Consider the following 19,537-nt stretch of genomic DNA (forward strand, 5'->3'; position numbering starts at 1 on the left):
GGGTTGAACTGTGTCCCTTTTCCAGTGTACAGTACGGTATTCCAGATGTAGCCAGATGAAGATTCACACAGCATATAGATCTTCACGCCAAATCGTGCCCTCTTTGACGCAATGTGCTGCACCCAGCTGAGCCTCCCCTTGTAAGCCATTAGACTTTCGTCAATGCTGACATCTCTTTCTGGCACATAGGTTTGCTGGAAATTTTTTAGAATCATTTGAGAAACTTCCCAAATTTTCTTGAGTTTTGGTGCAGGATGGGTAGTTTCATCAAATTCCTCATTGTTTGCAAAGTGCAGATACTTCATGATGGGGGAAAATCGGTATTCTGGCATGACTGTGCCAAAGAATTTTGTTCCTGGACCAGTACCACTTCTGCACGGGTTTGCCCACAACTCCCTGCAGGATCACCAAGCCCAAAAACAGCCAAATGTCTTCCTTGGTCACAGGTTCCCATTTTCTGCTTCTTGCAAACCTCAGGTGTGGAGCACCTTGTTGTTGTCCAGCGTACCTGCATAAAACAAAAAAAAGATGAATTTTAGGACATGTGCTTTTATAGTGTGAAGGTAATATGTTAGCAAACAAAGAGCAGCATATATGTTTGCATAAATAAAAGCAAAAAATTTCAAAAAGTTAGCAAACACAGAGCAGCATACATGTTGGCAAAAAACATTAGCAAAAAATTTCAAAAAGTTAGCAAACACAGAGCAGCATACACGTTGGCATAACAAAATTTAAAAAGTTAGCACAGAGCAGCACACATGTTGGCAAAAAAAATTACCAAAAATTTTAAAAAGTTAGCAAAGACAGAGCAGCAGCACACATTGGAAAAAAAATTAGGAAAAAATTTCAAAAAGTTAGCAAACAGAGCAGCATACACGTTGGCATAAAAAAAAAAATTAAAACGTTAGCACAGAGCAGCACATGTTTTGGCAAAAAAAAAATTAGCAAAAAATTTCAAAAAGTTAGCAAACACAGGGCAGCATACATGTTGGCATAAAAAAAAAATTTAAAAGTTAGCACATTCCCCTGCTCATTCCCCTGCTCGCATCTCCCGGAGGCTGATCTCCGGGTGATGCGGGAGGGGATGTCCCCGCTGCTCACTCTCCTGCTCGCATCACCCGGAGATCGGCCTCTCAGATCAGCAGCGGGAGTAGATTCAGGTGGTGCTGCCAGCGGGAAAATCTCCGCTGGCATCACCCTCTGGATTTACTATTGGTGATCGCATCTGCAGTTAGATGCGATGCACCAAGCAGAAATCCTGCATGGTGCATCGCATCTAACTGCAGATGCGTGCATCGGGGTGGTGGGGACCCGGGCGGTATTTAATGCAGATGCGTGCATCGGGGTGGTGGGGACCCGGGCGGTATTTAAAAGCAGATTACGCCGTAATCTGCTTTTAAATTTCCCGCCTGGCCACGCCCCCCGACGGAGAAGCGCCCCGCCATCACAGCGGGATCGTGAGATCGCCGCTGGAGCGCGAAGATAAGGTAAGGGGGACCCCCAAAGGTACCCTGAGTGTGACTCGGGGTTACCGCTTTTTGCAATTTTTCCCACCCCGAGTCACACTCGGGAATACCGCTATGGGGGTTAACTTGTGAAATCAGCTTGTACTTGTAACTTGTGAAATCAGCTATAAATACACATATCCTTTCTCAAGTAAGGGAAAATATCAGATAATTGCTTCTTATCCTAATATTGAGGTTCATGAGTTTACCATCATCATGCAAAGCACAATAGTTTTTTAGTATGTGGAGAATCATTTTTGACCAAAGCTCTCGTCATACATTTATCAATTGAGAAATAGTATGACTACCATTGTTAACTTTCTTAAAATGCTTCTTAGCTTTTTGTCATGCTGGCTCTCTGACTTTAGAATCTTTTTAGAATCACCCACTGTTACCAAGTATGCTAATCCCGAGATTCTGATTTCATTCTTTTCTGCGTACTTGTTGGTTTAGTTATTAGTATTTAAACCAAGGATACCCAGTCAAGTGGCTTTTCAGGATAATTAAGCAACACTTTTTCATTAATTCATTTTTATATTTAAATGGTATATATATGTAAACTTTATAAAGACATAGGACCTTATTTATTAAAGCTCTCCAAAGCGGCAGAGGATACACTTTTATCAGTGAACCTGGGTGATCTAGCAAACAAAAACATATTTCTTAAGTGACTTTCTATTTGTTATCAATGTTTTCAATCCTTGACTTCAAGTCCAGGTTTTCTGGATGACCCAGGTTGACTGATGAAATGTATCCTCTCCAGCTCTGAGGAGCTTTTAAAAGTCAGGCCCGATATCTCATGGTTTTAAATGTGAGAGAATGAAACAGCAAAAGATAAGGAAAACTGATCCCAGCTATGGCAGTTAAACACCATCAGAACTTGTTGTATTGTTTGTAAAAATAGGCTAAATTTGACCAGCAATTAGGCCCCAGTTGTTACTGTTTTGTAAGCTACAATATCAGTATCAATGGATATGGTTCTTTTCTTCAGGCTATCTTATCATGAACTCATATCAGCCTTTCTCAATGTTTTTAACATGAGGACATCCTCGAAATAACTTTTTTTCAGGGGACCTCTGCTATAATGACTATATTCACAGTATGCGAGCATGGTGGAAGAATGCCTCTTACATTGCTGGCAGTGGCACCAAATAGCCTAAAAGATCATTGGTGTCATGTAAACTGACCTGAGAGTCACAAATTGCTTTATGTTAAAGAAACTTCCAGCAACCTCTATATGAACTCTAGTTGAGAAACACTTCCATAAATTATTGTATATCTTTGTAAAAAAAAAAAAATCTTGTGAGCAATATGTTACTAATTTTGTGGGCCTATTTATAAAAAGGAGAACTAAAGCATTGCTTTAACCCTTAGCGACCAGTCAGGTCTGGACTCTTTAATGATAATAAACCAAGGAATTTAATTAACTATTTGCTGTTTACATTTCTTCATTGTTTTATTATGTTGTCCTTAGACAAGCATAATAGATGTGTATGTGTTATATATGTATTTTTCCAATAAACCTAGTTAAATTTCTTTTTTTTTATTGTTGGTTATTCACAAAACACCTACATTGTTACAAAATTCAGTTGTTTACATAGGTGGATTTAAAAGGTTGGTGGATATGACAGTGTACTCTATGTGAATCTGCATGAATTTTGCAGGTATTGCAAAATGACTGAAGTAAGCTGCTTCTTGTAAAAGATTGATGGTTTGGCTTGTAGCAGTCTATCATCACTTTTAATCGCTTGACCTTTCTGAGTTCTGAGAGTAGAAGGAATTATATTGGTCTCTGTCAATCCATTGTTCCCAGCACACTTAAACAGCAATATCACAGCTGACAGTTTGTGGATCCATAACCTTCCAGGGCCAATGTTCCATTATTATTTTCTGAAAAACTTGTTTATTTTAAGAGAGACAGAGACAGGAACGCTGGCAATAATATTTATTAAGAGACGCCATATGTAAAAGTAAAATAGTTGATGAAGTGAGCACTGGTTGGTTTTGTTGGTGAGCAGTTAACCTTGTTTATATTTGTTTTATCTTTTCTTTTTTATTATTACATTGAAAAAGGCTATACTATAAGAATAATGGCACAGTCACATGTGTGGAGGTTACTTTTCAGAAGATAAAGAAAAATCTCCCCAGAAAAATCATATACACCAATAAAAGCTGACTGAGGTTTTATCATTGCCCTTCTAAACTTAGGATAAAGGCTAAAGCTCTACTTAGTAGGGTTTTGCAAAGGAGGATTATTTAGCAAGGAACGTGTAAGCATGGATACAGCCATCATTTTGCAGAAGTTGAATGGAGAATAACAGTAGAAATGGTTGACATGTTTATCTGTTGTTTGCCCAAAATATGTTTGATTTATTAAAGCTGTCTAAGATAACTATCATGGGAGAACTTGTGTGACCCAGCAAACCTGGGATGGACTGGGATGGGATGGTCCAGGACTGAGAACATTTGCCAACTAATAGCACAAATGTATTTTGTGTTTTTTTTTGTTTGTTTGTTTTAGGCTGTTTTTTGTACCAGACTGGCACTGTGTACATAAAGGGGCCTGATTTATTAAAGCTCACCAAGACTTAGCAAGATAGACTACCATGGGGGAACCTGAGTGATCCATCAAACCAGGAATTGATTTGATCCAGAATTTAAACCATTTGCCGGCAAAAAACAAATAATGTTTAAGAAATGTCTTGGAGAGCTTCAATAAATCAAGCACATGGTGTGTGAAGAGGTCCCTGCTCCCCCTAGGATCAGTTTTATTGAAATACTTGTTGGTACTATAAAGCTTCTGGCTTAACTGTTCATATCAGTTTCTTTATGCCAATCAGTTGTAAATTAATGAAGGTGTTTTAAACATGTTGGGTAAAAACAGTGGTTTGAACTAGCTTAAAACCTTGATGCTAGTTGCAGAAAAAGAATGAAAAAGGGGATATGAGTGGATGAACATGACAATGATTATTTGATGAATGCATCTATATCAGTGTGTGTGTAGTATACATTTATGGGTTACAGTCTGTAACGATTTTTTTCAATTCAGATAGAAATAAAATGAATTGGACGATGACTGGGGAAGGTGGCATATGTAGTTTAGGTACATAATTACTAATAAAAGGCAGGTTTAAGGCTCGTTAGATTTTGACAACACTCTTGAATACTCAGAGATCTGTTGAAAACAATACAACCAATTTCACAGCCATTTATTTTTTATCACCTTGTCTGTGTTGAAGCCTCAAGGAAAAGGTTAAATTGTACAGCATGATTTCCTTCTAGAGAATTGCTGGAGCTGATTATGCATAATATTATCTTATATATTGCATGTATTTAATAATTTAATAATTGGCTTTTTTGCCTTCACTAAAGCTATGTACACACGGCAGATTTTTATCGCCCGATAATCGGCATCGGCCAATTATCGGGCGAAAATCTTCCGTGTGTACAGTCGGTGTCGTCCATCGTCCGGACGACCGACCTGCCGGATCCACGGACGATGGACGACAGCCGATCGTAATGAAAGGGAAGGGGAGAGCGCGCAGCAGGGTGCCGCTCCGTCGCTCTCCCCCCTCTCCTCTCCATAGAGCATGAACGGTGCTGTATGTACAGCATCGTTCATGCATCGTGCACTCCCTTGTCGTTGGAAAGGATCATGAAAGATCCTTTCCAACAACAAAAATTGCAAGTGTGTACGCAGCTTTACTGCAGTGGAGATGAAAAGCTGAATATCTGATTTCTAAAGATATCGCTTTGGAATTCAATATGAATCTTGACTTCTATTTCAACTTAAGGACCCTGGAAAGTAGATGATCTTTAATTCATAACAGCACGATCAGTAGTATGGATACTATACCTTTCTAATGAACAAATAACACAGATAGCCTGTATAGTAATTAATCATATAAATCATAAAATCTAACCCTAAACCTTTCCTAAATGGCACCTGAGAAAACAAATTTTGTAGAAATGTCCTACATACAAATTGCTGGGCTTCCAGATCCTAAAATTTCTCTTGCATACTTGACTAGGTAAAAGAAGGATAGAGATAACCTTTAGCTTAAATGTGGTATGCTACCCAGAATTTAGTGTTGCCAGTAGTTTATGCCACAGGTATCCAGTAACCCCTACTATCCTGTCAGTGTTCTACCTACCCCCTATACTTTGTTCCAACTTTCTAATGCCTGCCCTGTTAGTATGTCCAATTTTTCCATTCTATGTATTATGCCCCAACTGTCCAGTGCTGTGTAAGGTGACCCAACTTCTAGTATTCTAAGTTTTAAGAGTGTAATGCCTTGAAGTAGTGTATTAGTGTGATCAATGTGGTGTAACTAGTGAGGCTTAGTTTATATTAGCAGCAAAAAACTTGGGCCATTTACTATTCCAGAGTGACTACTGGTAACTGCTAGGCACCTGGGATTGGTAACAGGTGGTTAGTGCTGGGCTTTTTCAGAGCTAGCAGTGTTTTAAGCACCAGTGGTTCCTGGCATGAGGTAGGGAAAATGCAGCAAATGCAACCTTACTACCAGTGTGAATTCACCCTAACTTCAAATGTGTCCCATGCTCGCTTAGCTCCCCTCTTTTTTCTGATGCCAACTGTAACAACCAGTGCCACCTTGCACTGCATGCGCATGAGATTAAGAACTTTTTTCAACCTTTTTTTTACATTATTGAGAATGCCTCTGAAGATGTATGCGCAGAAGGAGCAGCCCACAACATCTTGGTATATGTGACACACATATCTCTGGAGGCTGCGGATTTCCCCCTTAGTTTTTTTTTTTTTTAATATTTAAATACTTTTTTATTGAAGGCAAGACAATAAAAGGCAAATACAGTACAAAAGAAAGCAGTGCAAATAAGACATACCATACAATCAAGTGCAGAGTACAAAAAAAGAAAAGCAAAGTGTAACGGGCCCCAAAAAGACCCTAACATAAATAACATTACTGCAGACATGAAATACATCCCAAAATATTGTCTGTGCCCCTTAAGTTTTTAAAAGTGACCAAATATACATAAAAAAATTTGAGAAAAAACAATTCCCCCTTAGTTTTTACTTTGGCAGTGAAGACAAAAGGAGAGAGGTCCTCCCCAAAAAAGTGTAAAAACAAAAAAAAATAATTTTTCAATTATATAAAAAATAAAGTCACTCTTTTATATAATTTTTAAAAATATGGTGATGCTTTAATAGCATCATGCATGTAATAGCAGATGAGGGCAGGACAGCCAGTGTCCCCCTCTTTCATCACAGCCCATATTCTAAAAAAAATAAAAAAAAAACTTTGTGAAGTTTATCCACAGTGTATAAAGATGTCATCGTAACCAATTTCTTCCAAAAGAATGTTAAGAAAAAAGGGTCACAAGTTTAAAACTTGTGAAAATTTAACATTGGGGTTGCTGTATCAAAAGAGAGTATATTTAAGTGCCCAAAATTGAAAATGCAAATTGTGAACCCCCAGGACCACTTACAGTAGGGAGCATTGAGGTGGGGCTCCTAAATTTAAACATACTTTCACAGAACTATAATTGTCATACTATGCTACCCCCGTCTGCTTCTCTATGTTGAGCCCCAATTTCTCTAGAACAGAGAGGTTTAGGGAAACAAAAACAAAGTGGGGGACACTTGTGGCTAACACCCCCAAATCTTTATTACCATTACCTGTAATTTATCATTACAACATAAAAAAAATCTGTCCATCAAAACGCACCTCCCTGTTACACATGACTGTACCCTTCCAGTACCTGAACCCCATTTTGTTTTAGTTAGCAGAGTTTATGTTCTAATGATGCCATAGTGATGAAATTGTGGGGGATGGTAGCCACATATGTTCCCCGCACGTTTTTGGTTTCTTACACCTCCCCATTCCAGGGAAATTGGAGTTAGAAGTGTTAGAAGTGGGCACTAATGTGTAACAGGGCAGGGTATTTTGATGGGCAGAGTTTTTAGATGTTCTAATGATGCTTTAGTAATGACATTATAATGGGAGTTAGCCAAAGGTGTCCCCCACTTGCACCTATATTTTCTGTTTCATACACCCTGCTGCTCCAAAAAAAAAATTGGGGTTCAAAGAAGAGAAGCAGACAGGGTAGCATAGTTTCACAGTTATAGATTTGTGACCGGTAAGTATGCATATAGGGGCCCACCCCAATGCTCCTTGCTATGTAAGTGGCCCTTCAAGTCCCTAATTTGGATTTTCAATTAAGGGCTCCTCGGTGCACTTTCATTTCAAACAGCAAACCCAATGTTTTGTTTTCAGAAGTTTTTAAATTTTTGACCACCATATCTTAATATTCCTTAAAGCTAGGGGGGATATTTTTGTTAGTAGTGGCTATGAGGGTCCCCTGTATACCCTGAAACTTTCAAGTCATTACAACATACGGTTTAGGAGATATGAAGGTTTGTACACAGTGATTCTATCAGAGTTGCTTTTTTTAAAAAAATCCCAGCTCATCAGATATGGGGGCAGGGCTGCCTGTGTGCCATTCCCATCAAGGCTGAGCTGTGTGTGTCCAGGGACACAAACCGCTTAATGCCCTGAACCTGCGATTTGTACAGGGGACATGATCCGCGGCTCTGACTGATACGCCGCGCCAGCGGGGTCTTCTCCATGGACCACAAAAAATTACCGGTTGGCAACTGCTGCTCTGGATGACAGCTGAGCACAGATCAGCCTAACTGAGATCTGTGCAGAGCATTAGAACTGCGGATGGAAGGTGGGCAGGGGAGGCACTGAAGCCGGGCAGAGCAACCAGGGGAGAACTATAAATACTGAACAATATATTTGTAGGTGTCACTTTTTACAATATTGCTTACTTGACTAGATTTGTAATAATAATACTATAAAATACTATACAGTTTTGCTCATTACCTCCCAGTGAGGATTACATACAGTAACTGACACCATGCTGCCTAATGATATGTTGAGACAAACATCTGTCCTAATTGCATTTATTGTATTGAGGATATACAGACCAAGCCCATATGATTTGATTTTTTATATTTAAATGTTTTTTTAAATAACACAATATGGATGTATTTACTCACTAATTTTACTAGCATTTCTGTGGATTATTGTTTTGAATGTTAACAGCGATAAGCACATTTGGTGCCCTAGGTTTATACTTGAGTCAGTGTAATTTTCCTTTTTTTTTTTTTAAAGTAGGTACCTGGGTTTATTTTGGGGTTTTACATTTGAGTATATATATGTAATCATATATATAGTAAGAGTGCTTTACTAGGAAAGCCATTTTTATACCGTAGTCTAGTAAATAAAGTTACTTTATATTTTTTCAGAACATTTTTGTATATCTTTTTAATTTCTTATTGAAGGCTGGGAGCAGCCTCTGGGGAGATGAGGCTAAAGCTATTACTATGAAGTTTAGGTTTAACTATAAAAAAAAAAACATTTTTTAACTTGCGTGGGACCAATTAAAATGCAATCAATTTATTTTTTTTAAAAAGTATTAAAGCGTAAAACTGGAGCAGATAATACCGTTTACAATTTATTACATCTAGTTAACATTGGATTGCAGATTCTTAATCATTTCAGTCCCAGAGCCAAAACTAAAGCCTTTAGTTTTGTGGAAATTGTGGAAGTATGCAAACACCTGTTAGGTTTATTTGCTGTCCCCGCTAAACATCATTGATACCATGACAAAAAAGTTATGACAAAACCAAATATTACAATTGTCACAGGAACTCATTCCTTGCTGACACCTGTTACAGTGTGAGCTAGATTTTTTCCTTCTTGGAAAGATTTCTGTCCATTTCTGTTGTGTCTCTGACACCCCTTTGCTGAGCTAGATTTTATCCGTTTTATTTGTTTTGCATTAGAGTTGAAAACATGTATTTTTTTTTCATGGGTGTTTATACTAAAAAAATAAAAAGCATTTTCCTGGTATATTTTTTCACCCAATACTTTAGTGTTATTTGCACAGCTTGAGATATTTATCGCAAAATAAAACTAAAAAAGTCTTCTGCATAAAAGATTTTTGCATAAGTGTAATTTGTAATGCGACAGAGTAGTAAAGGTTTAGGCATGCTTTTTTCTCCTTTAGGATCACAGCACAATACTTGTTATATTCCCAACTTTTAGTAAACATTAAGAGAAGATACAATTGGATTTTTATGTGTACTGAATGTATGAATTACAGTGTTAAAAAACAAGAAATGTTCAGACAACACGTTACATTTAAAAGCGATTTATTGTTTCTGCTGTTAGCAAAGTGATCAGCATTGCTCTGCTTTAAGACACAAATGCAGCTGTGAACATTTCTTAAACTGCAATATGAAAGCATTGCATCGCATTGTATTGTGCTACAAAGAGCTCATATTCTGTGCTGTGGTGGAATTGAAGGGGCAGTGACCTTGCCACTGAGACTTGGTGGTTATATAAAACATTACTGAGAAAATCAAGTTTAATTCCAATAAATAAAAATTGTACATAGGATTCAAATTTACATGTCCTTAACAATCGCTAAATAAGTGTTTACATGTCCGGACTGACCTCTCTAGCTACAGGAACTTTGGCGTTATTTATTCTTTTATTTCACCCAAAGGCACACAAGTCTTTTGGTATTTTTTCATGCTGCTTTTTTCACTCCTTTTACTGCAATGACATGGCAGATGTCCGGCCTCAATTATTCCATGATGCCTGCAGCTACAGGGATCAGTGAGGGTCTCTTTTAAAGCTAGTTTTCTGCATGGTAAGATTGAATATGTGTGTATATATATATATATATATATATATATATATATTTATTTATTTATAGCTGTTCCACAGATACAGAAGTCTTACGCCTTCTGCTACCATTCCCATAACTCCTGGTGCAATTCATAGAATATACAATCAAAGAATGACGTGAAATCCAACAGGGAAATGAGACCTCCTTGGAACTGTGGCAGAAAAACCCTACTCTTCCACAGTTCACTTTTACCTTTTTTCAGCACTGGGTAAAAATGTGTTGAAAATGAAGATAAATAAGGACTATTATTCCCCCATGTGACAGATGGCATAGATTCATGTTGATGTTGATAAATGTAAATGAATATAGACAGCTAGTTTTCTGCAAAGTAACCCGCCTGCATGTATTTTACTGGCCACCTGAGGAAAATAATCCTTTTTCTAAATAGAGTATATTTTTCGTTAATATTTTTGTGTCATGTTTACAGACTAGTAACACTATAGGTGATGAGTGTGTTAATGGCCTGGTTTAGATACCTTCGTTTAAAATCTCTGCAGTACAAAAAAAATATTTTCACCTGAGTTTTGTTTGGCTTTCCCCTTCAGTTCCATTCAATATTCAGTAAAGTTGAAGTCTTGAAGATTGGCAGATATCCACACAGAAAAGGGACCCTAAACAGGGCATGTTAGAGGTTTTCTCCTGGTGATAATGGAGGAAGTGTCCAGGGATTGTTTGTATTTATTAATTAAATTTCAGAAGCAGAAGCCTTTTGCACCCAGCTGGAGATAGCCAATAATACCCTTCACAATATTGTTAATGTCTATGATTAGATAAAAACAAAATTCTAATGTGTTGCCAGTGTGAAAATTTGCAAAAAAAATCTAGATAGTATCAGAACTGGTTCTGCTGTGCAATTATCTTTCCTTTTGAGTCGGTCTCTGTGGGTTTGAGCTTTTTGGCAGGGTTTGGCTTTTTAAGCATGAATGCAAAGAGCTGCTGTACAGAATGAACAATAGAAGCACAAATACATTTTTACAGATGTGTCCGGAATCCATGTAACGGTTTGTGGAGAGTAGCTGGGGGTGTTCTATATAAGAAGACTTTGTTTAAATATAGTCATGTTAATGTGCCCAGTGCAAAATAAATCCTTCAGGAATTATAATTGTATAATTATAGTTATGAAGCAATAGTTAAAAAAAACTATTCGCTGTGTTTGAAAATATAAGAGGATGTCAAAGGAAATGTCTCTGAGGTGAGGAATTTTCCCTCTCAGTCCTAATTGAAATATGTCCCTTCTATTACTGTTTTGGTGACTGAGAAATAATTTTGGATTCATACACTCCCAAGTGACGAATCTCCCATGCACCTAGGATGTTTAGAAGGAGGTATTGAGATGCATTCATAAACATTTCCTTAACAACCTAGTAATCAGTTACAGATTGTTTATCAAATACAAGCAATATATTACTTTTCCAGGGCAAAGGGACAGTTAGTTACTAATTGACAGTAGTGAACAACAGCAGTATTACCATAAAAAAACACCCGTCTGAACACAGCCATATTATCACTGTGAACTGTCAGGGTGAATATTCCAAGCAGGGAGATATACAGCAATAAAAACCTGATAATGGTTTAAGTTAAATTTATAATTATAATCTGTGAAGTGCATTCAGTACCTTTTTCTATGAAACCAAATGGAAATGTGCATTACACATGTGCTTTTCGTAGCAACACAATGTCATGAATAGGTTTTTGTTGTGTGATGTTGTTGGTTTGAAAATTAATTTACAGTTTTTTTTCAGATGTCAAAGTACCTATTGTTCTTTTCCAAACAGTTGTCTTATCACGCAAAACTACTTGCAAAAAAGGGAAAACATTGGATTGATTAAATCTCTTTATCCATTATCCTCATTATCCTTTACTTGACAGGCTCCAGGAGATGGCAACATTTCATGGCTTATTTTTCAGCATTTAAGAATGTTTGCTGCCCCTGCCCTCTTCATTGACTTAAATTGGAACTTCTTGCATGTGCAAACATTTTAAAGGTTTAGCAAGCAGTTTTTTGCAGGTATTTTGTGAGGTTCCCCTAATAGTAAAACCAGACCTTTTAATAGACTTGGCACCCTTCCAGTTTGTGAAAGGTCCTCTAGAATTTGACTTGCCAAAGAAGGCAAAACCCAGACCAGACCCCAGCGTTGTGGAAGTCCGCGGGTGTGAAGCTTATTGGAAGCCCCCTTTAATAGGATGGCCTCCAGATATCTGCTCCCTCACTATTAGGAATAAGTAGAAAGGTACATAGTATCACTTATCAATTCACAGAAAGGGTTAAAGCAGCCCTAAAAACAATACACCACACAAAGGTGTAAGTAATAATTACGTTTGCATGGTCTATTCGTGTCTAAATAGGAAGTCACAATGACTGATCCAGCCCTGGCTGCTCCCTGCTGCTAAAAGTCATAAGCTCCGCCCAGGTGGGTGGAGCTCCTGTCACTGTTCAGGCAAAATAGCAAAGGGGTGGTAAGTGTTGTGGATTTTTACTCCTAGTCTGAACATTGTCTTAGGTTGTGTTAAATTTTTATTTCATTAAGTCAGTCCATGTAATATGTTAACTCACAAAAGGCCTTCTATAGGCCAATCAATTCACAATTTTTGTTGAATTTCCTATGCATATACTTCTCTAATCTCATGAGTGTTTCCCAATTTACAGAAGCAATCACAATGCGAAGTGGTTCTGAGGCAGTGAGATTATTATTTTTAAAGCTGATCAGGTTCATTTTCACTATCTTTAGAACAGTGTGGGTCCTGGGGGTTGGGAATGGCTGTTTTCATTTTGAGGCTCCTTACTACTCTTTTGCTTTTACCTTTCATCCTTGTATTTCACAAGCAGTGCAGATAGAATGTGAGTTTGTATCAGACTTCTTTTTTGTGTTCCTCAGAGAACAGAAGGACAATTCTTTTTCTGCACTGTAAGTGAGTTTTGGATTTTTGGAAAATTACCTCTTGGATATTCTCTTTTAAGTGCTTGGTACTTACATCAAACAGTTCATAGCTAATTAGTTCAGGTGCTGTAACAAGCAAGTAATGTAATTTTGAGCACTGACTACGAGATACACTTTGAATACAAATGTTTAACTGACATTAATGTATTTATTAGAAGAAGTATTACATTCAGTCTAATCTCCAGCATTTAGATACCCTAATACCAATCTTGTGTGATCCTTGCTGAGCCCATTGACCCCGCCTATTGAACCACTTTCCCCACTGAGGGCACCAAAGTTGGTTGGTTGTGGGCATTTCAAAATATGTTACATTTTTATTTTGCATTGAAAACCTGATTTCTGTAAGAATGGGCAATGTCTTTTACATATGAAAAAGTTCAATAGGGATGGATAAGTGTGCAGGTTTCCTAAAGGAACATTATTTACATGCATTCTAATTATATTGTAAATAAATGTGTTTACAGAAAATGGCATCCAGAAATGCTTGCTGTTTGTTATGCATGCCTCCAGTAGCTGTACAAATGCATGAGAAATGATGCTGATTGTGGCCAGTGTTCTTCCTTGGCATGGTATAGCTGTCAGTGATAGGGGGAGGATACACAAAGCAGGCGCAGACTGATTCCTAATGATGTTAGGGCAGGACCAGCTCAAGCATCAAATTATTCTGGGTGGTCAGGCAGGATTGGCTATGCATATGCAAATAACTAGCATTTAGCTCTAGAAACAACAAAATTACCAATCTGTTTTAATATTTGTTACAATTCTAAAATTAGAAAGCACAGAAAATATATATTTTTTAATTTAGAACCCTGCGTCAGTGGTGTTGCACAACATGACTGATATCTTGTTATTTGTACTGGTGGACTAAATACTGATGGCAGACTGAAAAATAAAAGACTCAGTTTACAAAGCATTAGACCAGGATCTTTTATTTCAGCCAGGTGACTCAAATTTTCAATTTTCATTGCAGCTAAAAAAACGCACTCAATAAGCACAAATAGGCATTATCCTCCTGGTGTTTCAGCTCTATAAACTGAGCCTAAAGAGTCCTTTAATCCTGCATTCGAAACTGACAAAGACTTGCGATGTATATACAGATTTCAGTGCCACGGTGCACATAAAATGTGTGTATGCCATCTGTAATACTGCTTCCTTCCTTTCTTTTGTACCCCAGAGCCGAGCAGATAGATTCCAACCTGGACCTGTCAGTCCATGCACCAAATGTGGCCTCTGTCTCTGATTCTTTCACACTTGTCTACTTCAATCTCTCACTGCAGACAAGTGAAAGCCAGAAGGGGAAGGGATGCAAAGAGAGAGGTTTAGTGCTGGGAAACAAGCTGTGCCAAGCACACCATCAGACACAGCCATAGCTGTATCACTTTTAACTCCTTTTCTGCTGGCCTGTCACTGTGGAAAAGACATACATCACATGCACATTGTTGTAATTACACTTGGCTGTATTTATGTGTTATAATAAACATAGTGTGACACAAATATGGAAGCCACCCTTGCTTGCCTTTAAAGAAAACTAGGTGCTTGGTTACATTTATACTTTAAATCCTAAAAAAACAAATGACATTTATGGGACTATTTGTAGAGGAAAAGGGTTTAAGAACAGGTAATACAATTACAGGTTACAATTGTGTACAGCTCTTGAATGCCAGGATGCTTCTTCCCAGAATTTCAACAGATATAGTTTGGCCCAGATTGTAATAGTAATCAATTGTGATTTTGTCATTTGCTTGGATTTGCTATTTATGTCCATAAAAATGAATCAAAAGACTCAAAGGAGATCCAAGCAAGCAGCCTCTATGTATAAAACCTAGCACAAATGTTAAAAAAAATTAATTTATTTATTCATTTAGTTAGGTCCTATTATTTTGTTTTGTTTGCCATTTTCAATGTAATAATAAAAATGCAGCATACAGTAATTTACCAATTAGTACAGAAAGTACAATGATCTTTTCTAGAAATGGTCAAGCCCAATTACCAGTAAAGTAGTGAGCATGCCACGATTCTCACTTCATCAATCTGACAGGTGATTAAAAAAGCTAAATATAGTTGCAAAAGGCTGGAATTATAAAAAAAAATCTGTTTTGTCTCCCTTATGTTCCCGCATTTTGAAAAGTAGAGTAACAAAAAAATAAGAAAGCAGAAAAAGCAAAATATAATACATTTTGCAATAACCATTTTTGATTTTGACTCCCTGTCGAGCCCATAGGGGCCCTAAGTTTTGTTGAGGCAGATAAGTTGTTGAACAATTTATAATCTCTCAGCTGCAGTCAGAGCTGAGAAAAGTACTGATGAAAAACATCTAAATGAATTGCTGTTGCTTTCCAATGTAGCAGCTGAATGCTTCAGTTTATTGCACTCTAGCAGTTACTTCCAAATGTAAAATGGGATAAATCAGGTAATTCTGCCACGGCCGATTAATACTTCTAAAAGCCCCCTTAATGCCACAATGTTAACATTGTTAGTAATACCCATACAGTCACTGTCTAGATGATGTCCTTCACCAAATTTAGGTTGGTCTACAATTAAAATACTGGTATAAAACACATATCAACATCAAGTAACATCAAATAGGTTTGATATCGTGTAAAAAATAAAAAATTTTGATGCTTGCCTTGTACCTGTTGAAAAACAGGTATCCATAGCCTCCATAGCCTATACTCCAGATGCTGTTGTCTATCTTTCAAAAGCTGCCCTCAACATATTCTTAACAATACAAGTAATTTCCAAACTCTATGGCACATCCCTTGGTTCCATGTGGCAGCATTGAGCTCTACCAATTCGTAACTCTGGCTCCATTGTTAAACAAGACAAGAGTTAGGAGTCTGGAGATATCACCTGTCTGATAATAAACATTTTGCAATGATTTCAATTCCAGTCAATACTGTTTACTTTGTATTGAGAGGGTAAGCGTTGGATTATTAGGGTTTTAAATTTGGGATCATTGACTTTTCCAGGATCCCCCAGGAGGAAAATGCTAGAGAGCAATATGTTTTAAAGCTGGTCATACAGAAGAAGAGGAAACATCTATGCAAACTACCTGCAAAATGATCCAATAATCCCAAAATAGTAGTAGTGGAGGACAGCTTGCCTTTATAACAAAGAATCCAGTGAGGGATTGTTTGCCACATCAGACAGTTTTTTGTCTTAAAGTTATCCCTAGAGTTTAACTTCTAAAGATACTGCTAAATTGATCAGAATGAGATGTGATAGGAAACTTATCCCTTCCTTATCTACAGAACAAATTTCTGACTTTGTAAATCAGTCAGATAATAATCTAATCAGTCTCCAAATCAATAATAAACTAATGAATTTTTTTTTTTTTTTGTAGACCAGTTAGGATGGTAAACCAACTCTTTGGTATATGGTATGGTAGATTATTTATATATATATATATATGTATATATATATATATATATATATATATATATATTATGCTATATAAAATCATCAGCTATTGTACTACAGCTTCATCTTTTTCATGACTCCATGATATATCCCCAGGAGAGCTGTCTGTCTTATATGACTTGTTCATATGTTCCTACCTGCTATCCATATGTTTAAAATGCCAAAGGTATTAATTTTAATGCAAAAGAAATTGACTGCAAAATCTAAGAGCTAGCATCTACTTGAGCGGGGAGTCAAGTCCATGACCTTCCCATCATGCCATACACACAGCTTTACCTGGCTAGCACAGAACACCAATCCGCAATTCCAACAGAATGCCAGATGCAGTAGAGAAGGCTGTTTTTCGCAGAGGTAGGGAAAGTGTGGGAATGCTTAGGAGGAGGCCATGAAAACAGTGTGCAGCCAATTGTATATTTTTAACCCCTGCACTGCTCACATTAACTCACAATGAGTGAAACGTCTGTGGATCCAGGTAGGTAGAAACCAGTGTCAGCAGTGATTTTCTAAATCAGTGCTACAGTGTCTTCACACAAAACGGATTGTCAAACCTCAAGGTAAATGGCCTATTTTTTCTCTTGCAGGAAGATAGAAGGCTATCAAGTCAGCCCAGACTCTCTGAATTGCTTGCATAATTGAAGCAGCTAGCACATATTAATTGTTATTTATGATGGTTAAAAAAATGGTTGTTAATTGTGTATGGATAATATGACTATACCACCTACACCCTTATCATATGTCATATTCAGGGTTTAGCTGGCTGCAGGCATGCATATTTCTGAAATTATGGTCATAATATAAGTATTTAAGTCATTATGTATAAATTAAGATCTGTTATAAAAAAAAGCAAATTTCTCATTCAATGGTGCAATAGGTCAAATATATAAATTATCAGGATCTGTATGCAAGCAGGCTAAAAAAAAAAAAAATTGCTATTGATAATTTGACATTGTTTCACACCAAAAAAAGGGAAAATAAAGGATATATACAGTGCAACAGATTCTTCTGATCTGCAAATCTCATTGTCAGGTTTTCCCTGCAGTGATAAGACAGTACAACAGCTTTCTTTAAATCTTTAGCACAGGTAAAGTCTAAAACATTGTTTACTTTATTTATTTTAGGTTTTCCAATCCAGTTTAAGGCAAAAATCAGCATTTTCGAATGGATCCCCTTGGCAACAGGTAACATTAAGAAAATAAATTGTATTATTCGTTATATAAATTGTGGTGGAATATTAGCATATAACATGACATATATATTTTTGGCTAATCCTCCTTAGATGTATACTACTCATTATACAGTAATTTTTTAAATGTGCTACCAAAACTGACAAATAAACAATCAAACCTTTGTTTTATACAAAGGGCAAAACATTTCACTGCATTGTAAAATGTATAATATTAGTTAGTTAAATTGCCTTTTGGTATAGTAGCACCGAAAGAAGATAGGCAAATGTTTAAGTTTAGGAAATCAAACCTATCTTTTGTTTTATGACCACTTCAATAGAAGATAAACCAGGCCAGGCAGACATAAGTAGGGTTGTGATATTTAAAAAAAACTGTAAAATGTTGAAATTGTAGTTTATTACTTACAATCTAAGTATTAAACCTTCAAAAAATGTAGGGTTGTTATTTGTTGTGCTTTTTACAGCAGCTACATATCTTGAATTTGTCATAAACTGTATGTAGCTTTACCAATGCTAAGTGCTTAAAATAGCAAACTCAAGACAATGGTATTACTTGATTTGATCAGCTGTTGCATCTCTGTCACAATACATTTTCCTTGATACTGAGCTTCATTTTACACTGTTAAAGACCTTGAAAGGAAAGCCAGTGGAAGCCAAAGGATCATGGAACTGCTTTGACACCAAAAGTATTATATGGTTGACCTGTGGAACAATGTCTAAAGTGATTTTATACATTACTCATTCAACTCCACAGATTATCTGTGTTTGTTAACATGTTCATTTAAAACAGTTTCACAATTACCAGACTTAAATCCCTGTTTATATATGCAGAGTTGCTATACTATCTTAAATACTAATCAATGACCAGAAAAACAGCTTTTGGATAAAAGCCTGGAAATATAAAAAAACAGTAATTTAGATTAACACATATATGCCTGCATTTGGCATCTGCAGTAACAGACACCTGCCATCACCTGATAAAGGGAAAGGTTTTCCCGGCTGATTTTAGTATCAAGACGTTGTTTCTGGATTGTTTATGAATTCCCAGCATGCCTTTCTTCTCCAAAAGAGACCCCAGCATCTGCCTATACATTTGAAAACATCTTGTGCAAAGTAATGGCTGGTTTGCCATCTGTACATAGTTTTCTTTTTCTTTCTTGCCAAGCATTTGGAAAATACATCCAACTTTGGAAGATATTGATTGAACAAATGCAACATAAATTTATTAGCAGTATATTTATCCTATATGTATTTTTAGCAACTTGTAGGGGGGTATTTCTAATGTTAAATTTTGTTTACTTTTTGTTCATTTTTATGATTTTTGGTTACCTACCATTTGGGTACCAGTTTTGTTCCAGAATTTTACTTTTTATAAAATAACTCTATCTAATTTATCTATTGGCATTGATGTATGTAAAAAAAAACTCTTATGAGGGAAAACTTCATATGATATTGGGGTTGATTTTCTGATGCAGCAAACTTTTCAATTTAATAAGCAGTACAAAGGAATTTTCTTTACTTTTTAAAATCTTGTTGCCACTTTTATATTTATTTAGGTGGGAACATGTTTTGTGTCCTGGTCACCAGGCTTTGCGAAGGACAGAAATACCATATTCTTCCTAAAGTGGTGATCAGAAATTTCCTGTGGAGTGTTGATTTGCATAAGCTGTTATAAAGGGACAAAAAGGCACACCATATGTAGCCGTCTTGCTTTCTAATTGTCTTTTTATGAATGGAGTAATCTT

General features: G+C 36.7%; 1 protein-coding gene across 4 annotated transcripts in view; it reads left to right on the forward strand.

The window, feature by feature from the left end:
• NEXMIF (neurite extension and migration factor) overlaps positions 1-19,537 on the forward strand; it is a 306,480-nt gene that overhangs the window by 149,677 nt on the left and 137,266 nt on the right. For all 4 annotated transcript variants that reach the window (XM_072429679.1, XM_072429676.1, XM_072429677.1 and 1 more), the window contains one exon: positions 17,728-17,787. Coding sequence is in view for 3 of the 4 variants with exons in the window: in XM_072429676.1 (XP_072285777.1) it covers positions 17,768-17,787 (20 nt within the window). In the remaining variant the exon portion in view is untranslated. The remainder of the gene's footprint in view (positions 1-17,727; positions 17,788-19,537) is intronic.

Source organism: Pyxicephalus adspersus, chromosome Z, assembly GCF_032062135.1.
Source record: "Pyxicephalus adspersus chromosome Z, UCB_Pads_2.0, whole genome shotgun sequence".
NCBI classification, from domain to species: domain Eukaryota; kingdom Metazoa; phylum Chordata; class Amphibia; order Anura; family Pyxicephalidae; genus Pyxicephalus; species Pyxicephalus adspersus.